A 24,349-nucleotide genomic window follows, 5' to 3' on the forward strand; every position below is an offset into this window, starting at 1 on the left:
CTGCATATGCAATATATATCCCGCAACCTGAGAGGGAATTGAGACATGCATTCAAGTATTGGTTATGTACTGTCAACACGTATTCACTGTTAAACTTTTTGCCCTCTTTCACAGGCCTACCGAACGTCGGTTCCAGCACACCAGAACCAACTTACACCACCATTACTATAATTCGGCTTATTGCATACGACCACAAATATATATATATATATATATAATATTTCAAAAATATTTATAACATAATATATATACCTTGAAAAAGACCCTGAGGGGTCGAAACGTTGGGACAATTGGATTATATTTTTATACTTTATATTATACTTTATACTTTTATACTTTATCTGAATATTTTTCTATATATTTTCAAATATATACATTTGGAATGTCGAAATGAGATATATGCCAATTGGCAATTCACATTTTTTTAGTATTTCTGCACCAGTGTCCTCTTTCGTATTTTTCTAATTTTGCTGTGTCTAGATACCTCTCTTAGATAGATGAATGCTACAAAGTTTCTAAAAATTGACACATAACTGTGGATGCGGCAGTAATGCACAAAAATGAAGTGAAACCCATTATATGACATTTGTGATTGATCTACTGAATGGTGTTCATTTTTACTTTAGATTGAGAGCCGTATTCTCATATTTGTGTTGTATATGTATGCCTATGGGTTGTACCTGAGATTTGGAAGGTTTAAGCATGGTGGAGAATCTTTTGGAAATTGATTGTAGCAATGAACAGGAAGCTCACTGCTGCAGAGGGCTTTGGTCGTGTTCCATAATCCAAGATGGCGGCTTAAAATGAGAGCCATTTTTCAGGAGAATCTAAAGAAATTGCCCTGGGTGTGTGTATCTGTGTGTGTGTCGGCGTCTTCTTGAACAGCTGTTTGAAAGATATGGATGTAGCTGTTAGTAATCATGATGGTAATTACAGTCATTCACATAGATGGCAATCACGGTCATTGTTACCCATATTAACCTTTTAAAATCCTATTATTGGATAAGATAAAATAAAGGGGAAGCAGTTTGAAACAATTAAGGACGGCAAAAAAGATAATGGTACTCTACAATAGGTTACATTCTTAAATGGATACTTATTTGACACTATAGCATAGGATAATATACCAAGCATCATTAGAAACCACTCATTGATGATGAGTGAATGAACAGAAAAAAATGATAAATTTTTATAGAGCATAACGCTCTCACACTCTCTATTCACAAACTCCATAGGTATATTTCGAGAAAGGTGTATACAAACAGCTAAAAATTGTGAAGAATTTGTGAATTAAAAGATACTTACATTAAAGATACTTAAATTGGAAGTAGTTAAATAATTAGAAAACTAAAGTGAGTCTGTAAAGCATTATACTGGACACGTACAAACTAGAAGCCACTTGAATAACCTGATAGTAAGCCTTTACATCAGAATTTGAGCAAGTCAAAATGTATAAAATATATTGACAGGATATCATATTAAAAATCCATGATCACAATGTGACAAACTAGATTAGTTTATAAAGTAGGCAAGTTTGAAATTTTCTTTCTATGTATTGGTTTAATATTTGCCAATTATTTCTTTCATATTCCAAAATAGAGTTTAACGATTACATTTATTAGTATAATTTTATTTTTCTTTAAACAAACCCAAATTGTGAGTTGCTATTTACACAGCGTTGTATGGATGTTTTACTACCAGATGTCCACTAGATGGTACACTCTTATGACATTAAAGAAGTGTCACTTCTCACCAAGCGATAGTGATAGTGTGTTGGATGCTGCTGGGCTACTCAGTCCATAATGGTGGATTATGCCTTTGTAGTTTGCTTGGTCCTCGGAGTGACATCACATACAACTTCTCCTTCTGTTGCATTGTAGCCGCCTGGCATGCAAGGCTTAGACACAAGCCAGATGGCTGATTTAGGTAGGCGCACAGAATGCCTGGTTCAGCCATTCATGAAACAGGATAGGAAGACGTTTTATGATCAGCAGCAGGAGTACAATAAGACGGCAGTTTTGTTACTTAATTACATTCTCACTACACACTTAATTTTGTACCAAAAAGGTCACTAGGAAAAGGAAAACTGGGAATTACGTCTTGTGCTGTTTGCAGAGCTTAGCCCTTAGATCTTATTTATTGCTCAGTAATATGTTCTGGAAAAATGCACCTACCCCCCGTTAAAAGAAAATAAAAAAGCTCTGGTGAAATGAAACATTTTCTTGAATGTAACCTCAAATGTTCGAACACTCTTTTTCTTTTCTTCTGTAGCCAAAACACTGAAATTTCTTGTACACCCCGTGAAAACAATAGTCTTTACATATCATTTGCAGGTTACAGTGTGCCTTGCGGGCAGATCAGGTTAACTTCTCAAAGGAATGAAGATTTTCATTTTACTTCTCTTTCATGAACCTGCTGAATGTAGCCATCTAGCCTGCCTCGTTTGCTAGGGGAAAAAAAATCTAGCCTACATATGGAAATATTTAAATGAAAACTATAGCATTAGGAATAAAAAAAAAACTGTATTCCATTTCCTACTGCTATAGTGCCCTGTCTGTAGTGTTGTTTTAGGTTTACCCCGCTCTCCTTAAAAATGGAAATATAAGCATTTATTTACCTTTTCTCCAGGGCTGAGACTCCCACAGCGCTGCCAGCAAATGCGCCTCCTTTGAATCCATCTCGCGATAGGAACATCGGAAAGTGATGCGCATGTGCTGCATGCGCACGTAAATGTTTCTCATTGGAGCGCATTAAATTCAATGCTTTCCCAAGTGCTACAACCTCACGTGACTGAGTTTTATTCATTCATTGTAGAGGAAGGGCCTCTGATGGCTTTCTGACAGACAGTCACTAGAGATGTGTTTAACCCTGCAATAATACATTTAGCAATTCGACAGTGTGCAGATATCTTTCCTTGCGAAAGGCACTTGAGCATGCCGAAACATTGTTGTTGTTTTTTTTTGCGACTTGTGTCTCGCTCTGGTAGGCTATTTAGTATATACTTGTATGTATTTAAAGGGAAACTCCAGTGCCATAAAAACAATCCGTTTTCCTGGCCACGGAAGGGTCCCTCTCCCTCTCACCCCCCAATCCCCAGTTGCTGAAGGGGTGAAAACCCCTTCAGTCACTTACCTGAGACAGCGACATGTCCCACGTCGCTGCCTGCTCCTCCCCCGCCGCTCCACCTTCTTCCTCCGTCGGCCGGTGGGCGAGACTGATCCCGCCCACTGGCCGAGGAGACCTAATGCGCATGCGCGGCAATGCCGTGCATGCGCATTGGCGCACCCCATAGGAAAGCATTAAAAATGAATTTCAATGCTTCCCTATGGGGAATAGAGCGACGCTGGAGGTCATCACACAGCGTGAGGACGTCCAGCGACGCTCTAGCACAGAAAACCTGTGCTATGATGCAGGAAGTGACCTCTAGTGGCTGTCTGGTAGACAGCCACTAGGGGAGGACTTAACCCTGCAAGGTAATTATTGTAGTTTATAAAAAACTGCAATAATTACACTTGCAGGGTTAAGGGTAGTGGGAGTTGGCACCCAGACCACTCCAATGAGCAGAAGTGGTCTGGGTGCCTGGAGTGTCCCTTTAATGTTTTCTAGCCTGATCACTCTTTGTTTTGTCCTTTTATATGAGTGGTATATGTGTTATTGCCTTAGTGATTTGTAAATAAAACTAAATTTATATTAGCAATGGCACTGGCTTGCATCTTTATTTTTGATGTATAGTGTTGGATTTGATACTTAGTAGATTATCTACTAAAGGTTTCACCCTTTCAGTAATATACCTTTACACATTCTTTGCTTTTCTATGGAAATATTGTTGTAACCCTGCAATCATAACATGCCGTTTCTATAAACTGGCAGCACCACTACTGAGAAATGCATGTTCCGGCTGTGCCCTAATTCCCCTTTATTAAAAGGATACAAAGCAGGATTTAGTAGCGAAATTGCTAATGATGAGGTACATCTATTTACCATTATTTTTCATTTTGTTTCTGTTTTTTTTTTTTATTAAAGGGACACTATAGTGATAGAAATACAAAAATGTACTTGTAATACTACAGTGTCCCATTGCCTCCCTGACACCAGTTTTGAAAGCGTTAATAACCATTTCTTTCACATACTGATTCCAGGGCCGAGGTCCCTCAGCAGTGGGCCCTTCTCCTCCAGGGATGTCACAGTGAGGGAGGACGTAATGTGCATGTACGGCGAGTGCTTCGCACACATCAGGCATTCTCTATAGGAAAACATTAAATAATTGCTTTCCTATGGGGATTTTCAGGATGCTGGATGTCCTAATGCAAAGCGTCAGGACACCCAGCATAGTTTTAGGGAGTTAAACGTCATGTGAATCAGTGAAACAAAGAAGCGCCTCTAGTGGCTGTTTGGCAAACATCCACTAGAGGCAGTCTTAACCCTGCAATGTAAGCATTGCAGTTTCTCTAAAATGGCAATGTTTTACATTGCACAGTTAAGGGGACAGGGACACTGCACCCAGACAGCTTCAATGAGATGAAGTTGTCAGGTGTCCTATAGTGTCCCTTTAATATATTAAATTAAATAAGTGGTGTTTCCCCTCAATGTTGAATACCTTAACAAACAGAAGAGGTCTGGGATAAAATCTGTCAATATCTAATTTATTTTATGACTAGTGTGTTTTTTATAATGATTTCGTAGTAAATATTAGTAGGCATGATAAACTTATTCAGAGCAAGATTACACATTTCTTTGGTGCGCAGTATCTCGTCACGTCTTTTTCATTCAATGATCATTTCACCAGATTGTTTGACGAGACGGAGAACAAAAATAAATAAATAACGCTCCGAAATCTTTTGCCATCTGGTTTCTTCCTTCATTTTATAGCTGAATTTGATGGGTTTTTTTTTTCCTCGTTTCAAAGAGTTTGTCCATGAACCTTAAGTGCTAAACAGGCCTAACATTTTTTTCCAGTGTGCTTTTCTGCAGTTACTTCTTATACCTTTCTTGTTATTTAGGACTCAATCCACCTCTTATATTTCTGCTCTAGGAAAATTCTTCACCATATGTATGAATGTATTAAACAAAACAAGTTTGCTGTAGAGCTAGCCTGGTGGGAGCAACCCTGTCTCCCAGCTGGTCCTAAAATTACACATCCGAGGCTGGCTATGAATCATGGGATTTTAGTCTAATGCAATCATCTAGTAGCTGTTAGAATGTAATTTACTTTTTATTTCATATTTATAATCATGGGTATCTGGTGATATTTTTCCATGGGGAGTAAAGTCAAAATCTGGTAGAACTTCAGGACTTGTGTTAATAATAAAATTTCACCCCATAATCTCATTTACCATTTCCTATTTTACACCATGTTCATAAATGCCATATATTTCCATACCTCCCAATAATGGGATGAATACACGGGAGGCTGGGAGGAAGTGGGCCAGAAGGGACCTCAACAAAGTACAGGCCAGCACTGGAAAGAAATAAACCCTCTCGTAAAGTAGACAGGGCTGCTCATAAAATGTTAGGACCTCCCGTAAAATGGACATGTACGTCAGGCTGACAGCCTCACAGCCCCACAGGAGCATGGGCTCGATACCATGAGTTAAGTCAGGCTTTTAGTTTATTATGCGTGGTACCAGGGAACTTACCTGGGGCGGTAGGACAGAACCCAGACTGTCAGGATATTTATATCGGCAGACATTTTGTCCTATGATAGAAGTTAAAAGTGTATATTGCCTGAATCACTTTGAACAGAGCAGACTCCATTTTGGATTTCAAGCTAACAAAGAGACACATAATTGCCTTTCTGTAACTAAACACTTGCCTGAACCAAGGAATGCTTTGTATAAACAAACCAAATGAGTCTAACAGAGAAGGGAGATGGAATACTCTTCTTAATGTTAGCTTCACACAAGAAAGCCAGACACCAGTGACCAGATAAGACTTAGTTATTCATTTTACTTTCTAAATTTTACAAGATTCCCATTGTAAGTGAAAAGGTGAGACTGAGTTTATAACTGTCATTTTAGAAAATACAGCAGGAATTGGAGACACACTGTCTGGTGAAAATCCAAAGAAACTCTTTGAACTGACAAGTAAACTTAAAATTATGGCAGCCATATAGATAAGCCAAATTACGCCAAAATCATCATCAGGAAAAGTTAACTGAAGTTAACTGTTAAATACCTAAATTGCTGTATGCAGGGTGACCCCACCTTCGATTTCCTATTGGCTTATCAAGTAATGACGAACAGAAAGTCTGGCCCTTTAAAAATGAGGATCACAGGCTAAGAGGAGAAGCAAAGGAGTAAGCAAGAAGCAGGAGAAAGACAAGGAGTCAGAAAGAAGCAAGTGAGTCAGAGCGAGAAAGAGACCCATGACAAACATTCCTTGACACTTAGCTACCTGAGAACATCTGATGGGAACATCTCTTTAACTGGTAAATATGCTGGTTTCATTTAATTAATATAAATTAATTAAAACATTTCTAATAGCATGATATATGACTGGATAAATCACGATCAGATTTCAATATTTAGAAATCTTAGTTAACTAAAAAAATATATAGTTATAAACATTCCATTCTGCAGGTGGAATTAAGAGTAATTATATATTAGTGTGATTTTATCACATGTTAGCATATCGTGGTATTTATCCAGGTGTATTGATTTGCTCTAATATAAGATAAGATATCTTTTTAGGCAAGTTAAAATTCAGCTTATAGAATTTGGTAGATTTCTCTTATTGGATGGTTCCAGAAAATGACTAATGAGCTGGTTTAAATGTTATGTTATTTAAAATTACATGAGAATAGATCTTAGATGTCCAGAAAGATCTAACCAGCATTGAAAGGGTTACTCAGTTATTCAGTTAACTGCTAGCCAAAGTTTTATGGCCTTTCGCTGTGCTGTGCGAAAGACTTTCTTTCTCTGTGAAGCCCATCATAAATCTTGTCTTGACAATTGCTGTGTTAACCATTGGAATGTGTATTGCCATTGTATTGCATTCCATGTTATACTAAATATTCATTGATTATTATCACGCATGTTACATATTATTATTTGATTTGTCACAATAAATTGTATCTATTTTTATAACAAATTGTGATTTTATTTATATGGAATACATTTCACTTACATGATAACGATCTCTAAGATCTGAGAGAATTGAAATAGTGGGCAATTCTCAACTGTTTACTATTATCATCCCATAAATATCCCCACAAGACTTTCGGGCAGGTCACTGGATCCAGGATATTTGAGAAGTATGTATTTCACCTGAAATTCCCATCATCATTTCATATTAAACCCCAAGATCCTGATCACATATTTTATATTTCATATTTCACCCCATGTTATCATATGCCATTCGTGACTACATCGCCTTATCCCTCCTATACCATCTCACTGTGTCCATTAACTGCTTTATTAATGCCACTGTCCACACCTTGGACGTCACGCCAGTATATCATTTGCATCACTCTTTCCACAATCTCCCCAACAAGATATCCCCATTCCAATTCATTTTATCCTAACCATGATTTCTGTGCCCATTCGTCCTACTTCCTAACTGTCTGCCTCCTGAATGTGGCAACTCTGTTGGAAATTCATACTGCTAGAAAAGATTATTTAAAAACAAATTATTAAAAGTGATTGTGACGAAACCAATCTCGCCACATTGTATTGGAGGAGCCTGGTTGCCCGCCTGCTGCCTTTGGATTATGGACCGGCAGCTAAAGGGTTAATTTTACTGTGCAGAAGGATTTATTTCTCCCTTTCTGCACAGCAGTTCGGTAGATTTCATCTACCGAACAAACAGCCGTTCACCAACCTCCCCAGAGCCGTGGGAAGCCGGCCGGCGTTGTTAATTGGCCACCCAGAAGCTGGAGTGTGCTGCCAATTTACCTCCCTGAAGCTGCGTTTAATTGCCTGTTAACTGTGTGGCCGCTGTTACACTTAGCGGCCGCTAGGTGGCGCTGTTCTGGAGCTCCCCGGGCAGCCAACACTTTTCTGCCCGGCTTTCATGCACCAAAATCGGACACTTTTACGTGCAGGCACCGCTGAATCTCCAGCCCCTGGTTCTAATTCGTATGGATTTTGTGAATGCAGGGAATTCGGTATTTTATGTTTTATGTGAACTGTAGTAACCCAGATAGCCTGCCATGGAGCCTGTTCGTATAATTAAAGACTTTGGCTCCATGGCAATTAAAATGTATTTGTGTGGTCTGGGTGCCATTCACCTAATAATGTGCACCCAGACCTGAGCTATCTGGGGATATGTTACATGTCTGTGTTTTATGTATAAAATGTGTCTGTATGTATTTTAAAGTGATAGTCTGTTTCTGTGTCACCATGTGCATAATGGAGTCTGGCCTTTGTCTTAGGAGATAATTGAATTACTTCATTAATTATCTCCAGGGCAGGGAGGAGGAAACCAGGATGCATTGTGGGAAAGTATTGTGGCTGTGTGTACGAAAATGATACATGTCTGTCTGCTGTTTCAGTCTTCCATCTGGTCCCCTAGGGGAGTGTCCACCAGGTGGGAGACCTGCATAAATACAGGGACAGGTAGCCCTGAATAAACAGACCACTGCTTGACCCTCAACACGGAGCCTTGTCTCGTTCTTGGGGGGATTCACTGTATGCTGTTGGAGATTGATTGCTAAGGAGTGTAAGCTGATGTCTGCTTTTCCTATTCATCTGCTAGCAGCTATTTGTGAGGTTCCAGCTGGAGTGCTACCTTATTCACCTATATCCAGTTCGTGAGTTTTGATGTTCTGCAGTAGCTGTGCCTGTTTGGAAAAGGGGATTATCGCCTAAACCGATTTTTCCCCTTTTATGCTGAAACGGTCCGTTACAATTGGTGGCAAGCGGCGGGATCGTTCCTACAGCCCGAAGGACAGCTACAGGAGACACCTTTGCTCTGGATTTTACAACTTGACAGCACCAGCATGGAACCAGCAGTAGAGTTCGAGGAGGGTGACATGGATGACCGAGATGCAGTACGCAAAGGCATCTGGTACCAGGCACTGGGTATTGTGGAATACCAGCAGGACGGGAGATTCCCCAAGGAAGAGCAGCGGTTGCAGAAGCGAGTAGCCCTGCGGATGCCCTTCCTGGGAGAGCAGCCCCTGGAGGAATGGGTGAGAGAATTGGAACACCTAGTATGGCAGGAGATGTGGCTGGAGGATGCCTACCAGGCGCTTTGGTGGTATGTTTCACAATACCTGCCCTGGACAGCCGAGCATGACAAGCCAGAGGGAGAGGAGTTGGATGGTCCTGGCTTGTTATGGGAGTCTTTCTCAGAGCCTGAATTTGGGAGCACCACACAAGCCCGGTTCAGTGATCTCTTTGAGTGGAGGGAGAGCAGGTATGACTGGGACGACACTCAGGAGATAGAGCAAGACCTGGTCCACCTAGTAACCCGAGAGATGGAGCTGGAACAGGGCTACCAAAATCTGTTCCACTCCAGTGAGAAGGCTCAGCAGGGAAGCGCAGACCCAGATCCAGACCCCTTCAGCTGGGAAGATATTGTACCGTTTTACTGGGAAGAACCCCAGGTGGCCAGTGGAGATGGGACCGAGGTCTCTCCACCGGTCCGGCAGGGAATTGGGAGCCCAGTCTCCATTCCCCAGCGGCAGTGTGAAGTGCAGGGAGAGGAGAGCAGCGTCCTCCCTCCCCAGCGGCAGGCTGAGTTACAGGGGGCAGAGGTAGTTGTTCCTGCCCCCCAGCAGCAGAGTGATATGCCAGGAAGGCAGTGTGAAGTGCAGGGAGAGGAGAGCAGCCTCCTCCCTCCCCAGCGGCAGGCTGAGTTACAGGGGGCAGAGGTTGTTGTTCCTGCCCCCCAGCAGCAGAGTGATATGCCAGGAAGGCAGTGTGAAGTACAGGGAGAGGAGAGCAGTGTCCTCCCTCCCCAGCGGCAGGCTGAGTTACAGGGGGCAGAGGTAGTTGTTCCTGCCCCCCAGCAGCAGAGTGGTATGCCAGGAAGGCAGTGGGAAATACAGGGAGAGGAGAGCAGTGTCCTCCCTCCCCAGCGGCAGCGTGTTTTTTTGGGAATTGGGAGCCCAGTCTCCATTCCCCAGCGGCAGTGTGATGTGCCGGGACTTGGGAGCCCAGTCTCCATTCTCCAGCGGCAGTGTGATGTGCCGGGAATTGGGAGCCCAGTCTCCAGTCCCCAGCGGCAGAGTATCCAGCAGGGAACAGAGAGCCCAGTCTCCTTTCCCCAGCAGCAGGACTCTGTATTGGGAGGAGAGACAGTCGGTCTCCCTCCGCAAAGACTGAAAGTATGTATGGGAGAGGAGCTTGTTACCACCTCTCCCCAGCGGCGGATCATTAATGTGCAGAGTGTTCTATCGGGAGAGGAACTTGTTACCCCCTCTCCCCAGCGGCAGCTTAATGTACCAGGGGGAGACTGTAAACCCCCCACCAGTGCAGATGGGACCGTGGTCTCTGCACTTACCACACAGGGGGTAGGGATGGTCGGTCCTACCCCCCCACGACAGAGCTGTGTATCCAAGGGGGAGACAACCGGTCTCCCCACTCAGCAGCAGAGCTATGCAACTAAGGGGGAGACAGTCCGTCTCCAGCAACCAGGCTCCAACCAGACTACTCCGGTGGTAGTACTGGCACCAGGACAGAGTACCGCTGGTCTCTGCCCACTCAGCAACCCACCAAGGCAGCCTACCGGTCCCCCACACAGCTGTGGTGAGGCACCTGGACATGGACAAGATTCTCCTCTACCCAGGTGTAGTAACCATTTATTGTGGGTGGGCTGTACTGTTTTTTCTGCTTTGTGGGTGGGCTGCTGGACTAACAAGGGCACTGACCGGCAGGAGGTCAGGTACCCTGTTAGTCTTTTTGGAAAGGGGGAGAGATGTGACGAAACCAATCTCGCCACATTGTATTGGAGGAGCCTGGTTGCCCGCCTGCTGCCTTTGGATTATGGACCGGCAGCTAAAGGGTTAATTTTACTGTGCAGAAGGATTTATTTCTCCCTTTCTGCACAGCAGTTCGGTAGATTTCATCTACCGAACAAACAGCCGTTCACCAACCTCCCCAGAGCCGTGGGAAGCCGGCCGGCGTTGTTAATTGGCCACCCAGAAGCTGGAGTGTGCTGCCAATTTACCTCCCTGAAGCTGCGTTTAATTGCCTGTTAACTGTGTGGCCGCTGTTACACTTAGCGGCCGCTAGGTGGCGCTGTTCTGGAGCTCCCCGGGCAGCCAACACTTTTCTGCCCGGCTTTCATGCACCAAAATCGGACACTTTTACGTGCAGGCACCGCTGAATCTCCAGCCCCTGGTTCTAATTCGTATGGATTTTGTGAATGCAGGGAATTCGGTATTTTATGTTTTATGTGAACTGTAGTAACCCAGATAGCCTGCCATGGAGCCTGTTCGTATAATTAAAGACTTTGGCTCCATGGCAATTAAAATGTATTTGTGTGGTCTGGGTGCCATTCACCTAATAATGTGCACCCAGACCTGAGCTATCTGGGGATATGTTACATGTCTGTGTTTTATGTATAAAATGTGTCTGTATGTATTTTAAAGTGATAGTCTGTTTCTGTGTCACCATGTGCATAATGGAGTCTGGCCTTTGTCTTAGGAGATAATTGAATTACTTCATTAATTATCTCCAGGGCAGGGAGGAGGAAACCAGGATGCATTGTGGGAAAGTATTGTGGCTGTGTGTACGAAAATGATACATGTCTGTCTGCTGTTTCAGTCTTCCATCTGGTCCCCTAGGGGAGTGTCCACCAGGTGGGAGACCTGCATAAATACAGGGACAGGTAGCCCTGAATAAACAGACCACTGCTTGACCCTCAACACGGAGCCTTGTCTCGTTCTTGGGGGGATTCACTGTATGCTGTTGGAGATTGATTGCTAAGGAGTGTAAGCTGATGTCTGCTTTTCCTATTCATCTGCTAGCAGCTATTTGTGAGGTTCCAGCTGGAGTGCTACCTTATTCACCTATATCCAGTTCGTGAGTTTTGATGTTCTGCAGTAGCTGTGCCTGTTTGGAAAAGGGGATTATCGCCTAAACCGATTTTTCCCCTTTTATGCTGAAACGGTCCGTTACAGTGATGAATGTTCAGATTTGTATGCAAATGGTAAAAATGTCAGTACCAGAGAAATGTTGGACAGAAACATTGTTTAAATGTAGTTAGAAATGATTTAGAGTACATAAGTACGCAGTGAACACCGGAACACGGTTTTCTATCTTTTCAAATATCAAAAGATTGCAAGTAGGCAAAACGATGCATCTTTCAACCCTAGAGAAATCAAGAGAACTCAAAGAGGCTTATGTTTAAAGAGCAATTCTGTGCCGAAGTTCTAAATGTGGACCAGTCGACAATAACATTCCATAGGTTTCCATGGTGACTGCTCTGTTAGTGGAGGCTTTTCCAAGAATTGATGTTTCGACATCCCATAATGTCTATTTCACCTGTACAGTGCATGCAGAAGAGGTCGTAGATGTGTTCTGTAATGTATGTATCGTTTGTGATGCTGACATTGTTAATCTTTCTTTTTTTGTTTCCCTACTCAGCTCTTGTCCCTGTCCCTGTCCCCTTCGTTTTGTTGGTGAGAATATCACAGTGATGTCTGCATTCAACCTGCTCCATTTGGTGACAAAGAGCCAGCCAGTGGCCCTACGAGCCTGTGGACTTCCCTCAGGTTGACTGGGTGCTGCTTGTTGTGTCATGCCTCTCGAGAGCCCTTAATGTTCTAGAATTCTGCTGCAGGAAACAACAAATCCTTAAGACCTATGAGTTGTTAAGTCCTTGTTATATAATACGCTACAAATTCACTTATTAGAAAATTGTACTAAAATTTGCACTGGCACGTGTATTAATCATACAGACAAATGATTGGTATATGCCATGGAACAATAAGCGGCTTTTTTACACTAGTGAAGAAGAACCAAATCATGCATTTTTCTGTTTGGACCACACTGACAAATGTTTTGTCTGTTTTTGGCCATCACTTATTTTCTCATAAACAGCTAATATTTAGCTTTACTAGGTTAATTCATTGCCAAGATCTCTTAAGGTTTGGCAGTATATTCTGATAAAGTAAATATGCTTTGGAGTTTCTTGAACCAAGTAGATACACCTTGTGGCCGTGGAGAAGAACTGTGATATTTTGTGAGCATTTAGTGTGTTGGATAAACATGAATATAGTGTTAACATTAAGTTAAATAGATTAAAATATGCTGCAGAGTCAAGTAAAAGCTTTTCATCTCTGCTGCATAAACCAGGCAGTAGTCTGCCATGATTAGCATGCAACCTTCATTGATTTTCAAGGTAATTTAACTGCAATATGTAGGGAAGAGAGTGCACTTTGTTGTGGAATCATGAGGAATTGGCCAATTAGCAGACATTTCCTTGTGTATTTCATTTAATATTTTTCCCTTTTTAAATGAAGTGTGTAAGACTCGAATAGCTGACTTTTTGGCTTTTAAAATACATTCTAATGTCACATGACATTTTTTAAAATCAGTTTAGTTAAATCAGTTTAGCAGTCATGTTTAAAAAAAAAGATGGAAGTCAGCATTGGGCAAGTGATGTCATGTTCTCTCCTCTGGAATATGCTTTCACTTTTAAAAAGTCCCTAACAGTGACACTCCCTATACACATTTTGGTGGACACCTTTGATCACTCTGAGTCTATTATACCCCTTCCCATGCCCCCCCCCCCTTTCCCTCTCCACAAATAAAAGAGAAAAACAAATCGCTCAAGTCAAAATTGATTTACAATTTATTTGCAGAAGGAGAGGATCTGGGAGACATAGTAAAGGATATTGCCATCCTATAAAACCTGAAATAAATTGACACTTAAATTCTCTTGCCTCCCAATTTACTTTTCCCAAAACAGATAAATATTTAGTTTGAATACGCTTTTATCTCTATTACTGCAATTTCAGTAGAACAAAGGAAATGGAACAATATATCAGACTGGATTCTCTTAGCAGACCAAGAGTTCAGTCTGATTATTGAATATCAAATTGTCCATAGATTTCAGAGGAGAAATTTCCATTCAACAATCAATGTGAGAACCCCACTGTGAAGAGAATAAGTGTGAAGAAAATCCAGCATAGTGTAATACTGCTCATTTATCACTTGTTTTTATGCTAAACAAGTGAGTGGATAATAATTGGTTTTATGTTGAAGTTAACAGTTTTACTTTGTGTATATTTTTTTTTATTTCCTTGTTCTATTCAAACTACAGTAATGGAGATAACATTTTACTTGTTTTGGGAAAAATGATTCGCGAGTTAGCTATCAACAGCGCATTTGGTACCTCTTGTCTGTGGGTATTGGATGTTGCCATCTTTGTATCATTATTATTTTATTGTCACTGAGTCATATATCATTATTATTTTTATTATTTATATTTCACCAGCCACAATGGGTGGTGCAAACTAAGTCTGTATTAGTGAATATTCTCATTTGGCAGGGAGAAATTAACCAGTAGTTGAGACAGTAGATTTTGAGAGTTAGTAAGCTAACTAGGAACGGAACACCTGAAGCACAATGTTCCGATAAGGGTGAGTAGCAGACTAGTATGAAAGAATAAAGCAGGATATGGTTGTTATGGTAGATGTCTTGGCACTATGACTGTTAGATATTGCATTTTTTTTAACACAGAATAGCAATGTCCTCATACTTTGCTCTTTGCAAAGTATGTCATTCAAATCATTTTACAAGACAAATCAAAGTTAACGCTCATTGTAGTAGTTATGGTGTAGTCAGTTTTGTGGGGCTGTCCCTCAAATAAATAAAAAAATAATAATTATTTTTTGCATAAGCATTTTCAAGATAATTGACAAAACGCTTAACTCTCATGGCACCCCAAGGCTGAAACCTTTGTTGCTCCTGAGATAATGTGTAAATGTCTAGATTTGGGTGACAATAATAGACAGTGGGTGTAGAAAGAGGGCATTGACAAGAACAGAGGACTATACAAAAAGCCTATTTGTGCTACTACAATAATTGTAGTTATTACGGTGCTCAAATTATCCATTTAAGAATATGTTGGTGATTTGTAATTAAGTGAAAAGAACACTTACATTGGAGAGAACTCAATGTAGCGTTATGACTATGAAAAGCAAATGCTGAACAACACATTTCCTTTAAAACACAATGCATCATACAGAACTTTTGGTGTCAAATTCTGACAATCTACTTTCTTAGTGTAGTGTTTATTTCCCTCCACTAGATGGCGATAGATCCCCATTTTGTTTTTAGCAGTGCTCTGCATGTAACACTGACTCTATATCTTTAGAGTTAATCTTTCATGCATTCAAAGTTTTGCTCACAAATAGACTATTTCCTGATATATCACAGATCTTTTCCAGCATTTGAACAATGAAAGTAGCTAAACAGATCTTTAATGCGTTCCAGATAGCAAACGCTAACAAATAATTCCTTCAGCAATGTAAAGAAAAGATGGCGCTTATGGGAAAATGTGTTTGTAAAGATCCCAGTTAAGATTCATTAAAAAAAGCCATACCAAAATAAAACAAACCTTTTTAAGATCAATATTCTTTTAAAAAAAATACCCCACCTCTGAAATGTTCTGTAAAATCCTTTATTTCCTCTTATTTGGACCAATATTTCTCATTATTAGAACTCATACTTTTAGGTATGTTTGCTGCAGCAGACCACCCAGGTTTTTAAAGAACAATTAACCGATTTGCTATGCTGAATTTTTCTATTTTGTTAGGGGCTCTCGTCTTCAGCGTGTTTTTGTTGCCTGCATCACTGTTTTGTGTTTTGCATGAGAGAATGCTATCAAGAAAGAAGATACTAATTTGAAAGTTTGCATTAATAAGTAATGATTTGTAGGAAGACAGATGCCAATCCATGTTCTATTTAATACACATGGATTTTGAACCATTTCCTTTTTTAATTTAGCCCCCAAAGGAGCCATAACATTCCATATTGTCATCACATTCAGGTTCCTAAAACTCTATCGCTGGAATGCCCTGATTATTTAACATTTGCATCCCAGATTGTTAGAACTATACAGACAGTCATTGGTAGTTATTGTAGTTGACTTATCTGTTACTTTATATGGTACTAAGCAAAGAAAGGAGTCAACAATTTTCTACTGTCCCGATATTCCTAGATTAAAAGGTTTGAGTGGCCCGGAATAATCTATGCAATACAGAGCATAAAGGGTTGAACATAGTGCCGATTCCTCCACCGTATCTATTTATTTTAACTAGTCATTTGATGTGTGTATAAAAAAATATACACATTTATTCATTCGCACACTTACTACTATATACATTGTAAAATTACGATGTCTGGCATTACTCGTGTGCTGTTCAAACTGAAGCTGTAGAAGGTGAGGACATTGTGTTTTTGTTTTGTCCTAAATCAGTACATGTGTCCTTGTGTCAAATCAAAGATCCTACCCGTGATGTAACCATGTACATAATGCAGCTCAACCAGAAGAGTATGTTTAGGTCAAACTCCTTCTGTCCCAAGATCTTTTTTATATTTTAGCATATTGTAAAACAATTTAACAAACGTTGTTTTGACTAGATAACAAAGTTAACTTGTTTTCACAGTTTTGCAGGAGTGAATATTCTCACTACTATACCCACCTTTGTAAGAGCGCCCCTGTGTGTACCAAGCTCAGTCATGCCCAGTCTGTCATACCCTTTTAGAGGTATTTGGTATAAAAACTATTTGGAGTTGTAATAAAATAAGCAAGCTGGACATATTTAAAACAAACAATTAATTTATGTTCCACTAGGAAGGATGTTTTTACTTGAAGACACCGATTTACAGCATTATGCATATTGCAACTTTTGAGTTGTGAAATGGTTACGCAGGTCGAGAGTTTTACACCCGAAAAAAAAAAAAAAGGTTGTTTTACCTCTCTGTCCGGACATCTGGAAATGCTTCCGGAAACCCAAGCGACCCGTCCCACATTGTCAGTTTTGGTTGTTATTAAGATTTAAAGTAGTGGCACACTGGGAGTATGATTGAACAGATAATTCATTGGCAATAATGAGGTCAGTCAGATATTTTCTGTGTGCAACACTTTGCTTGCCTGTGTGACCATGGATGCATGCTGTTATGGCTTAAATGTGCATGCTTAGAGATCTGAACGGTTTCACAGGATTACACAAGCTAAGTCGTAAAGATCACCATATGATTTCTATAGTGTGTGAGTGGTATTTAGTTTGCACATCACTTACTGGTGTGCAATGCGTATTTCTAAGATCTACTTCTGCTGGGAGTTACTGTAATGAAGCCTGGTTGCAGTAGGGACCCAAAACCGCAGAAGTAATGGCCAACCCACAGATTACTCCTTCTTAATATGGTAGCATGTTAGATGACCCAAACCTGATATTGGTGATATCAAAGTAACAGCCGGGACACTCAGCCTAGCAATGCTGTCCAAATATGGGTGACATTGTTATTGCTAATGTGTAAGTGTAGCTTTGGTCCAGGCTGTGGGTGCCTGTGGGACCCCCAATTTTGGCCTAACCACTTGCAAATGGTTTGGCCCAGAACCAAAAAATGGTGTCACAGCCAACTATATCTTTACAAGATTTCACTCTTGATTGATTTTTCTGGAGCTGGTTGCACAGATTGTAGTCTGGGAAGTCAATCGAGAGTGAAATCTTGTAAAGGTAAATTTTTTGTTTTAAACAAAGTCCAAGTTATGTATCTAAACACAGTAAGGAACACAACTAACTTTAAACATAATTACAGTGTTCTCTTAAAGGTCTGTTTAAATGTATTGCTAAACAATGTTTAACTACATTAGCTACATTATCATAAAGTACATAAGTAAAAGGAACAATGTGATATATTCATGTGTTTTAAGGTAAAATGTAAGCACCATAATAACCACCTGCCATGTAGTGGTTATGGTATTATTTGGCTGTGGCGCCAAATTTATGAAAATTTACGGTTCTGCTATAAGTGGCCTGAGCTATCCTTCATATATTGCTGACATAGATATTAAACCTGAATTAAAAATTAGTCGATATCAGCGGTTGATGGGGAGGTTTTAAGATGGTGGGATACCAGACTCCTCCCCCAAAATTTGACCTGGCCCTTTAACTCTGTAGGCAACATGTTCTGACCTGTGGCATCTGTCCGCTTGACCTCATCTACTCAACCACTCATGTTAGTTGCCATTCAATACAGAGATACCCATACCACGATGAGAGCTACTTATAATATATAAATAAAATACGAGAGAAATCTCAATGTATCCTTCCTGGTAAAATATTTTATAAATAAATAAACAAATAGTTAGGCTAATTACAATACAGAGATACTCATACAACACACAGAGCTAAGCATAATACAATGATACCCATACAATACAAAGAGCTGTGTAGATTACAGAGATAACCATACCATAGTCAGAGCTGAATAAAATACAGAGATACAAGTCACGGAGCTGTGCAGAGGTAGGAGATAACTACCCCAGGGGCAGTGTAATGGATTACACACAGCTGCAATACAGGGATACCCACACAGTACAATGTCTCTGCATAATGCTCTAGCTTTCTAAATCTAACTCTAGCTCCCTAGCCATCACTGAGTCTTTAGCTCTTCCTTTTATAATATCATCTTCAATAGTGATCCTGCCATGACAACTTTAGTTTTCTAGTAAATATTTTTGGTATTACACATGTATTGATATTCTTTACTCACTATTGGCTTTCAGCACAGAGTGGGCACAGGACTGAAGCAGCAGGATACTGATAGGCTCCTTATTACCTTTGAGACTGTCAATACGTTTAATCTGCAGTGGTCCTCGAGTCACAGTCATAGTTATGTAGTGTGGAGCTTCACAACATTTCAATTAGCCACTAGTGTTTCAGGTCACAGAGTCAATAAGCAGATTAAAACATATGGTGGGCACTGGGCAGCTGAGCATACACCATTGACAGGTAGCACAGTGTTGTCAGGACTGCCTGACATTTTCCCTCCCTTCTTTTGTTGTCTCTGGGCTTCCCAGGGAGAAAATATGGCGGCACCTGCAAGGGACAAGTTCATATAAGTAGAAGTCTGCCCTCCGCTCCCCAGTTACTGGGCCTCCAATAGCAGATGTCACCATCGAGGGTCTTTGCAATTTATGCAAAGTCCCCAGACAGTGAGAGTGCTGCTTTAATCAGGCACCAGACAGACACTGAAGTTATTGGAGGAGAGAAAAAGATAATATTCTACACTTACATTTGTAAGTGGACAGGAGCTGCTGCTGCTGCGCCCTCTCTGATACTCCCAAAATTGCTCATTTCTTCTGTGGGCACTGTATCTCAATCTCCTGGTGTAATGAGCCAATGATGGCCCTTAAATAAAGAGGTCTATGGTATTTCTCCAGTGATGGGCATCTGGCTCTGCTATCCGAATGACAACTCAATGGGAGGCCCCTGAAATACCTTCTTAAAGGACCACTATAGGCACCCAGACTACTTCAGCTCAATGAAGTGGTCTGAGTGCCAGGTCCCTCTAGTGTTAAACCTGCAGTTGTAAACATAGCAGTTTCAGAGAAACTGCTATGTTTACAATGGGGTTAATCCAGCCTCTAGGGACTGTCTCACTGACAGCCGCTAGTGACGCTTCCGCGCGAAGACGCTGGACGTCCACAGGAAAGCATTGAGAAATGCTTTCCTATGGTCAGCTTGAATACGCGCAAGGCTCTTGTGCAATCGACGCTTATGTTGGCAGGAGGAGGAGAGTTCCCCAGCGCCAAGGGAGCCCGGCACTGGAGAAAGGTAGGTGTTTTAACCCCTTCAGCCCAGCAGGAGTGGGACCCTCAGAGTGGGGGGGACCTAAAGACCCTATAGTGCCAGGAAAACAAGTTTGTTTTCCTGGCACTAAAGTGGTCCTTTAATGGAGACTAGGGATGTGCAAAACCTGCTGAAATAGTACAGATTTCAAACTGCAATTGATTGCCTAGCTGATCTCAAGAAAACTTCTCCAGACAGCAACCAATGGTGGTGGGGGTGGGGCTGCACAAATAAAACTTATTACAGAATTAAAACATGTTTCTATACAATAGCAAAGTAAAGTGCATATAGGAAACAGTTCTTTTTGGTTACCTTATGGAACTGTGTTCTAATTCTAGAACTGATTTGATGTTAGAACCCCTAAAAGCCTGAGTTTTTATCTGGAGAACGTACCAGCATTTATCAGGCAACCTGGGTTTCACATAGCAAGTATCTGGAGGTTCAAAACTGTATATGGAATAATTCCATACTCAAAAAACCTCACAGAGCTTGAAACAACTTTGTTTCTTCTTTCAGATGGAACAATAAATTTGATAAGTAAAACTCTTTACTTGGTGGCGTAGAGCTCCACATATTCTACATACGATCTCAGTCTGCCCAACCAGTACCAATGATATTGAGGAGGCATCATTACTTTGTGAATGCCCACTTGTAGTTCCATTTAGGAGACGAATATATAGCCACATTTCTCAAAAAAGGTACTTCTTATTCCAACCAGCAACCATGATTCCTACACTTCACAAAGACCACAATTTTAAAACACAAAATACTACTGCAAACAAATTTATCTTTGTGGTGGAGACAATCTAATTTTTGGGGTACGTATTTCCGTTCAGAGTACTCAGTTGCTCTCATTCTGTTACATTTTTCCCTAGTTATTCATATACAATGTGAAATGCTGTGTCCTATGAAAATCCTCAGATACAGTCTTTCTACACACTAAAACTGCAACAAAGCCAGGCCCTGTACTCAAGGACAAAAATCCAGACTCGATTGTGGCAATAAAAATCATAGCTTTATTGTTCCATTACCCGTATATATAAAAAATTAAGTACAGACATTTTTAAGAGAGAGACTTTCTATCGGGACACCTGTGGAAAGAAATCATGGATTATCATTTTTTTCTTATGCTGCAAGTCTCAAAACTGCATTTGTCCTCAACTATATGCAGTTTTTCTATCTCTTTATTAAAAAAAGAGGGTTACATAAGAATGGTTAAATAAATAAATAGCTTCAAGATCAATTCTATAGACAAATATATACAGAATATTTTGGGAGAGTCAAAATGGTTATTCTGAGGTGACAAGTCACCAGCTTGAAAACTATTTAAGACTAATGTTCACACTCCAAATGTTCACTTTATTCTTCATCTGAAGAATAAAGAGACATTAGAAAACCACCACAAACAGGACAGTTTATTAATGTACTACATCTACACCTGATAAGCACTGGTGAAGTAGTAAAGTTAATCCAGATACAGTCCTGCCTGTAGGATCTGCTCTCAAAAAGCCATATTCATTCACAGATTGCGCAAGGATTTGGGGGTCCTGAGTAGTGATGTCCCGAACGGTTCGCTGGCGAATAGTTCCTGGCGAACATAGCATGTTCGTGTTCGCCGCCGCGGGCGAACACATGCGATGTTCGGTCCGCCCCCTATTCTTTATCATTTAGTAATCTTTGACCCTGTACCTCACAGTCAGCAGACACATTCCAGCCAATCAGCAGCACACCCTCCCTAGCAGACCCTCCCACCTACTGGACAGCATCCATTTTAGATTCATTCGGAAGCTGCAACCATTTTATTTTATTTTTTCAATTTATTCTTTTTTTTTTTTAGGTGCATATAAATGTTACAAGCAGATACTCCCCCCAGACACTCTGTATTACTGCAGATACTCCCCCCAGACACTCTGTGTTACTGCAGATACTCCCTCCAGACACCCTGTGTTAATGCAGATACTCCCTCCAGACACTGTGTTACTGCAGATACTCTCTCCAGACATCCTGTGTTACTGCAGATACTCCCTCCAGACACTCTGTGTTACTGCAGATACTCCCTCCAGACACTCTGTGTTACTGCAGATACTCCCCCTAGACACTCTGTATTACTGCAGATACTCCCCCCAGACACTCTGTGTTACTGTAGATACTCCCCCCAAACACTCTGTGTTACTGCAGATACTCCCCCCAGACACCCTGTGTTACTGCAGATACTCCCTCCACACACCCTGTGTTACTGCAGATACTCCCTCCAGACACTCTGTGTTACTGCAGATACTCCCTCCAGACACTCTGTGTTACTGCAGATACTCCCCCCAGACACTGTGTTACTGCAGATACTTCCTCCAGACACTCTGTGTTATTGCAGATACTCCCTCCAGACACTCTGTGTTACTGCAGATACTCCCCCCAGACACTCTGTGTTACTGCAGATACTCCCTCTAGACACTCTGTGTTACTGCAGATACTCCCTCCGGACACCCTGTGTTACTGCAGATACTCCCTCCAGACACTCTGTGTTACTGCAGATACTCCCTCCAGACACTCTATTGTGTTACTGCAGATACTCCCCCCAGACACTCTGTATTACTGCAGGTACTCCCTCCAGACACTCTGTGTTACTGCAGATACTCCCTCCAGACACTCTGTTACTGCAGATACTCCCTCCAGACACCCTGTGTTACTGCAGATACTCCCTCCAGACACTCTGTGTTACTGCAGATACTCCCTCCAGACACCCTGTGTTACTGCAGATACTCCCTCCAGACACTCTGTGTTACTGCAGATACTCCTTCCAGACACTCTGTGTTACTGCAGATACTCCCTCCAGACACCCTGTGTTACTACAGATACTCCCTCCAGACACCCTGTGTTACTGCAGATACTCCCCCCAGACACTGACACAGAGCAGAATAGGGACTGTTCCCCCTACATAGGGTCACTTGGCAGATATGGATTGACACCTATCCTAAGGCTCCCTGATACACACTGACACAGAGCAGAATAGGGACTGTTCCCCCTACATAGGGTCACTTGGCAGGGACCCTGATACACACTGGGGGGGGCACCTACTGTCCTTCCCCTCACCCCCATCCCTGCGCGGTGGGTGGGGGCCATAAATCACAATGGGGGGACCTACTGTCCTCCCCCTGCCCCCACCCCTGCGCGGTGGGTGGGGGCCATAAAAATAATGAGGGGGCGGACCTACTGTCCTCCCCCCAGCCCCTAACCGTGCGCGGTGGGTGGGGGCCATAAATCACAATGGAGGGAGGACATACTGCCCTCCCCCCGCCCCCACCCATGCGCGGTGGGTGGGGGCCATAAAAATAATGAGGTGGGGACCTACTGTCCTCCCCCCCCTGGTTCCAACCCCTGCGTGGTGGGTGGGGGCCATAAAAATAATGAGGGGGGGACCTACTGTCCTCCCCCCCGGGCCCCCACCCCTGAGCGGTGGGTGGGGGCCCTAAAAAAAAATAAGGGGGGACCTACTGTCCCCCCCCAGCCCCCACCCCTGAGTGGTGGATGGAGGCCCTAAATAAAAATCCCACCCCCCCAATCAAAGGTGACTAGGGGTCCCCAAGCCCCTAGTCACCCACCCCCCCCACCCCAAAAGAAGTTACCCCCTACCTACCCCCCTGACCTTAAAAAATAGTGAGGGGGGAATAAAATAACTAACCTTGGGAAAATTCCAAAGAACTTTCCCACGCTGTGTAAAATGACAAAGAGCACTCTGATTGGTGGGCTTGGAATCTAACCAATCAGAGTGCTCTGTGTCATTTTACACAGCGTGGGAAAGTTCTTTAGAATTTTCCCACGCTGTGTAAAATGACAAAGAGCACTCTGATTGGCTTAAACCAGCCAATCAGAGTGTACTTAGTCTAATTGCAGGGCGTGGCAAGGCTTTATAAGCCTTCCCCCGCCCTGCAGAGCTCAGTCTGCGCGGAGCCCTCCATAGGTGAAGATGGATTAATTTTTTTTGCGCTCTTTTTTTTTTTTTTTTTATTGCGTCAGTTCTTATGGCTTTTTATTTGCCCATTTTTGGGTATGAAAAAAGAAGATTTTAGAAAAAAGAAGACGTCAAATGGTAAGTTGAATTTTTCTTTACAGGTTAGTTATTTTATTCCCCCTTCACTATTTTTTAGGGTGAGGGGGGTAGGTAGGGGGTAACTTTTTGGGGGGTGGGTGACTAGGGGCTTGGGGACCACTAGTCACCTTTGATTTGGGGGGGAATTTTTATTTAGGGCCCCCACCCACCACTCAGGGGTGAGGGCTAGGGGGGGGACAGTAGGTCCCCCCCATATTGTTTTTTTTAGGGCCCCCACCCACCGCTCAGGGGTGGGGGCCAGGGGGGGAGGACAGTAGGTCCCCCCTCATTATTTTTATGGCCCCCACCCACCGCGCAGGGGTGGGGGCCGGGGGGGGGGCAGTAGGTCCCCCCCTCATTATTTTTATGGCCCCCACCCACCGTTCAGGGGTGGGAGCGGGGGGAGGACAGTAGGTCATCCCCCCATTGTGATTTATGGCCCCCACCCACCGCACAGGAGTGGGGGCTGGGAGGAGGACAGTAGGTCCCCCCCTCATTATTTTTATGGC

General features: G+C 42.2%; 1 protein-coding gene across 2 annotated transcripts in view; it reads left to right on the forward strand.

Annotated features, from left to right (window-relative positions):
* Window positions 1–24,349, forward strand: part of MSRB3 (methionine sulfoxide reductase B3) — a 124,812-nt gene that overhangs the window by 31,689 nt on the left and 68,774 nt on the right. The window contains exon 2 of one of the 2 annotated variants that reach the window (XM_063445137.1): window positions 12,534–12,661. The exons of the other annotated variant lie outside the window; for it this stretch is intronic. Coding sequence (XP_063301207.1) covers window positions 12,586–12,661 — 76 coding nt within the window. The 5' untranslated portion in view covers window positions 12,534–12,585. The remainder of the gene's footprint in view (window positions 1–12,533; window positions 12,662–24,349) is intronic. 2 annotated transcript variants of the gene reach the window in all.

Source organism: Pelobates fuscus, chromosome 3 (genome assembly GCF_036172605.1).
Source record: "Pelobates fuscus isolate aPelFus1 chromosome 3, aPelFus1.pri, whole genome shotgun sequence".
NCBI classification, from domain to species: Eukaryota; Metazoa; Chordata; class Amphibia; order Anura; family Pelobatidae; genus Pelobates; species Pelobates fuscus.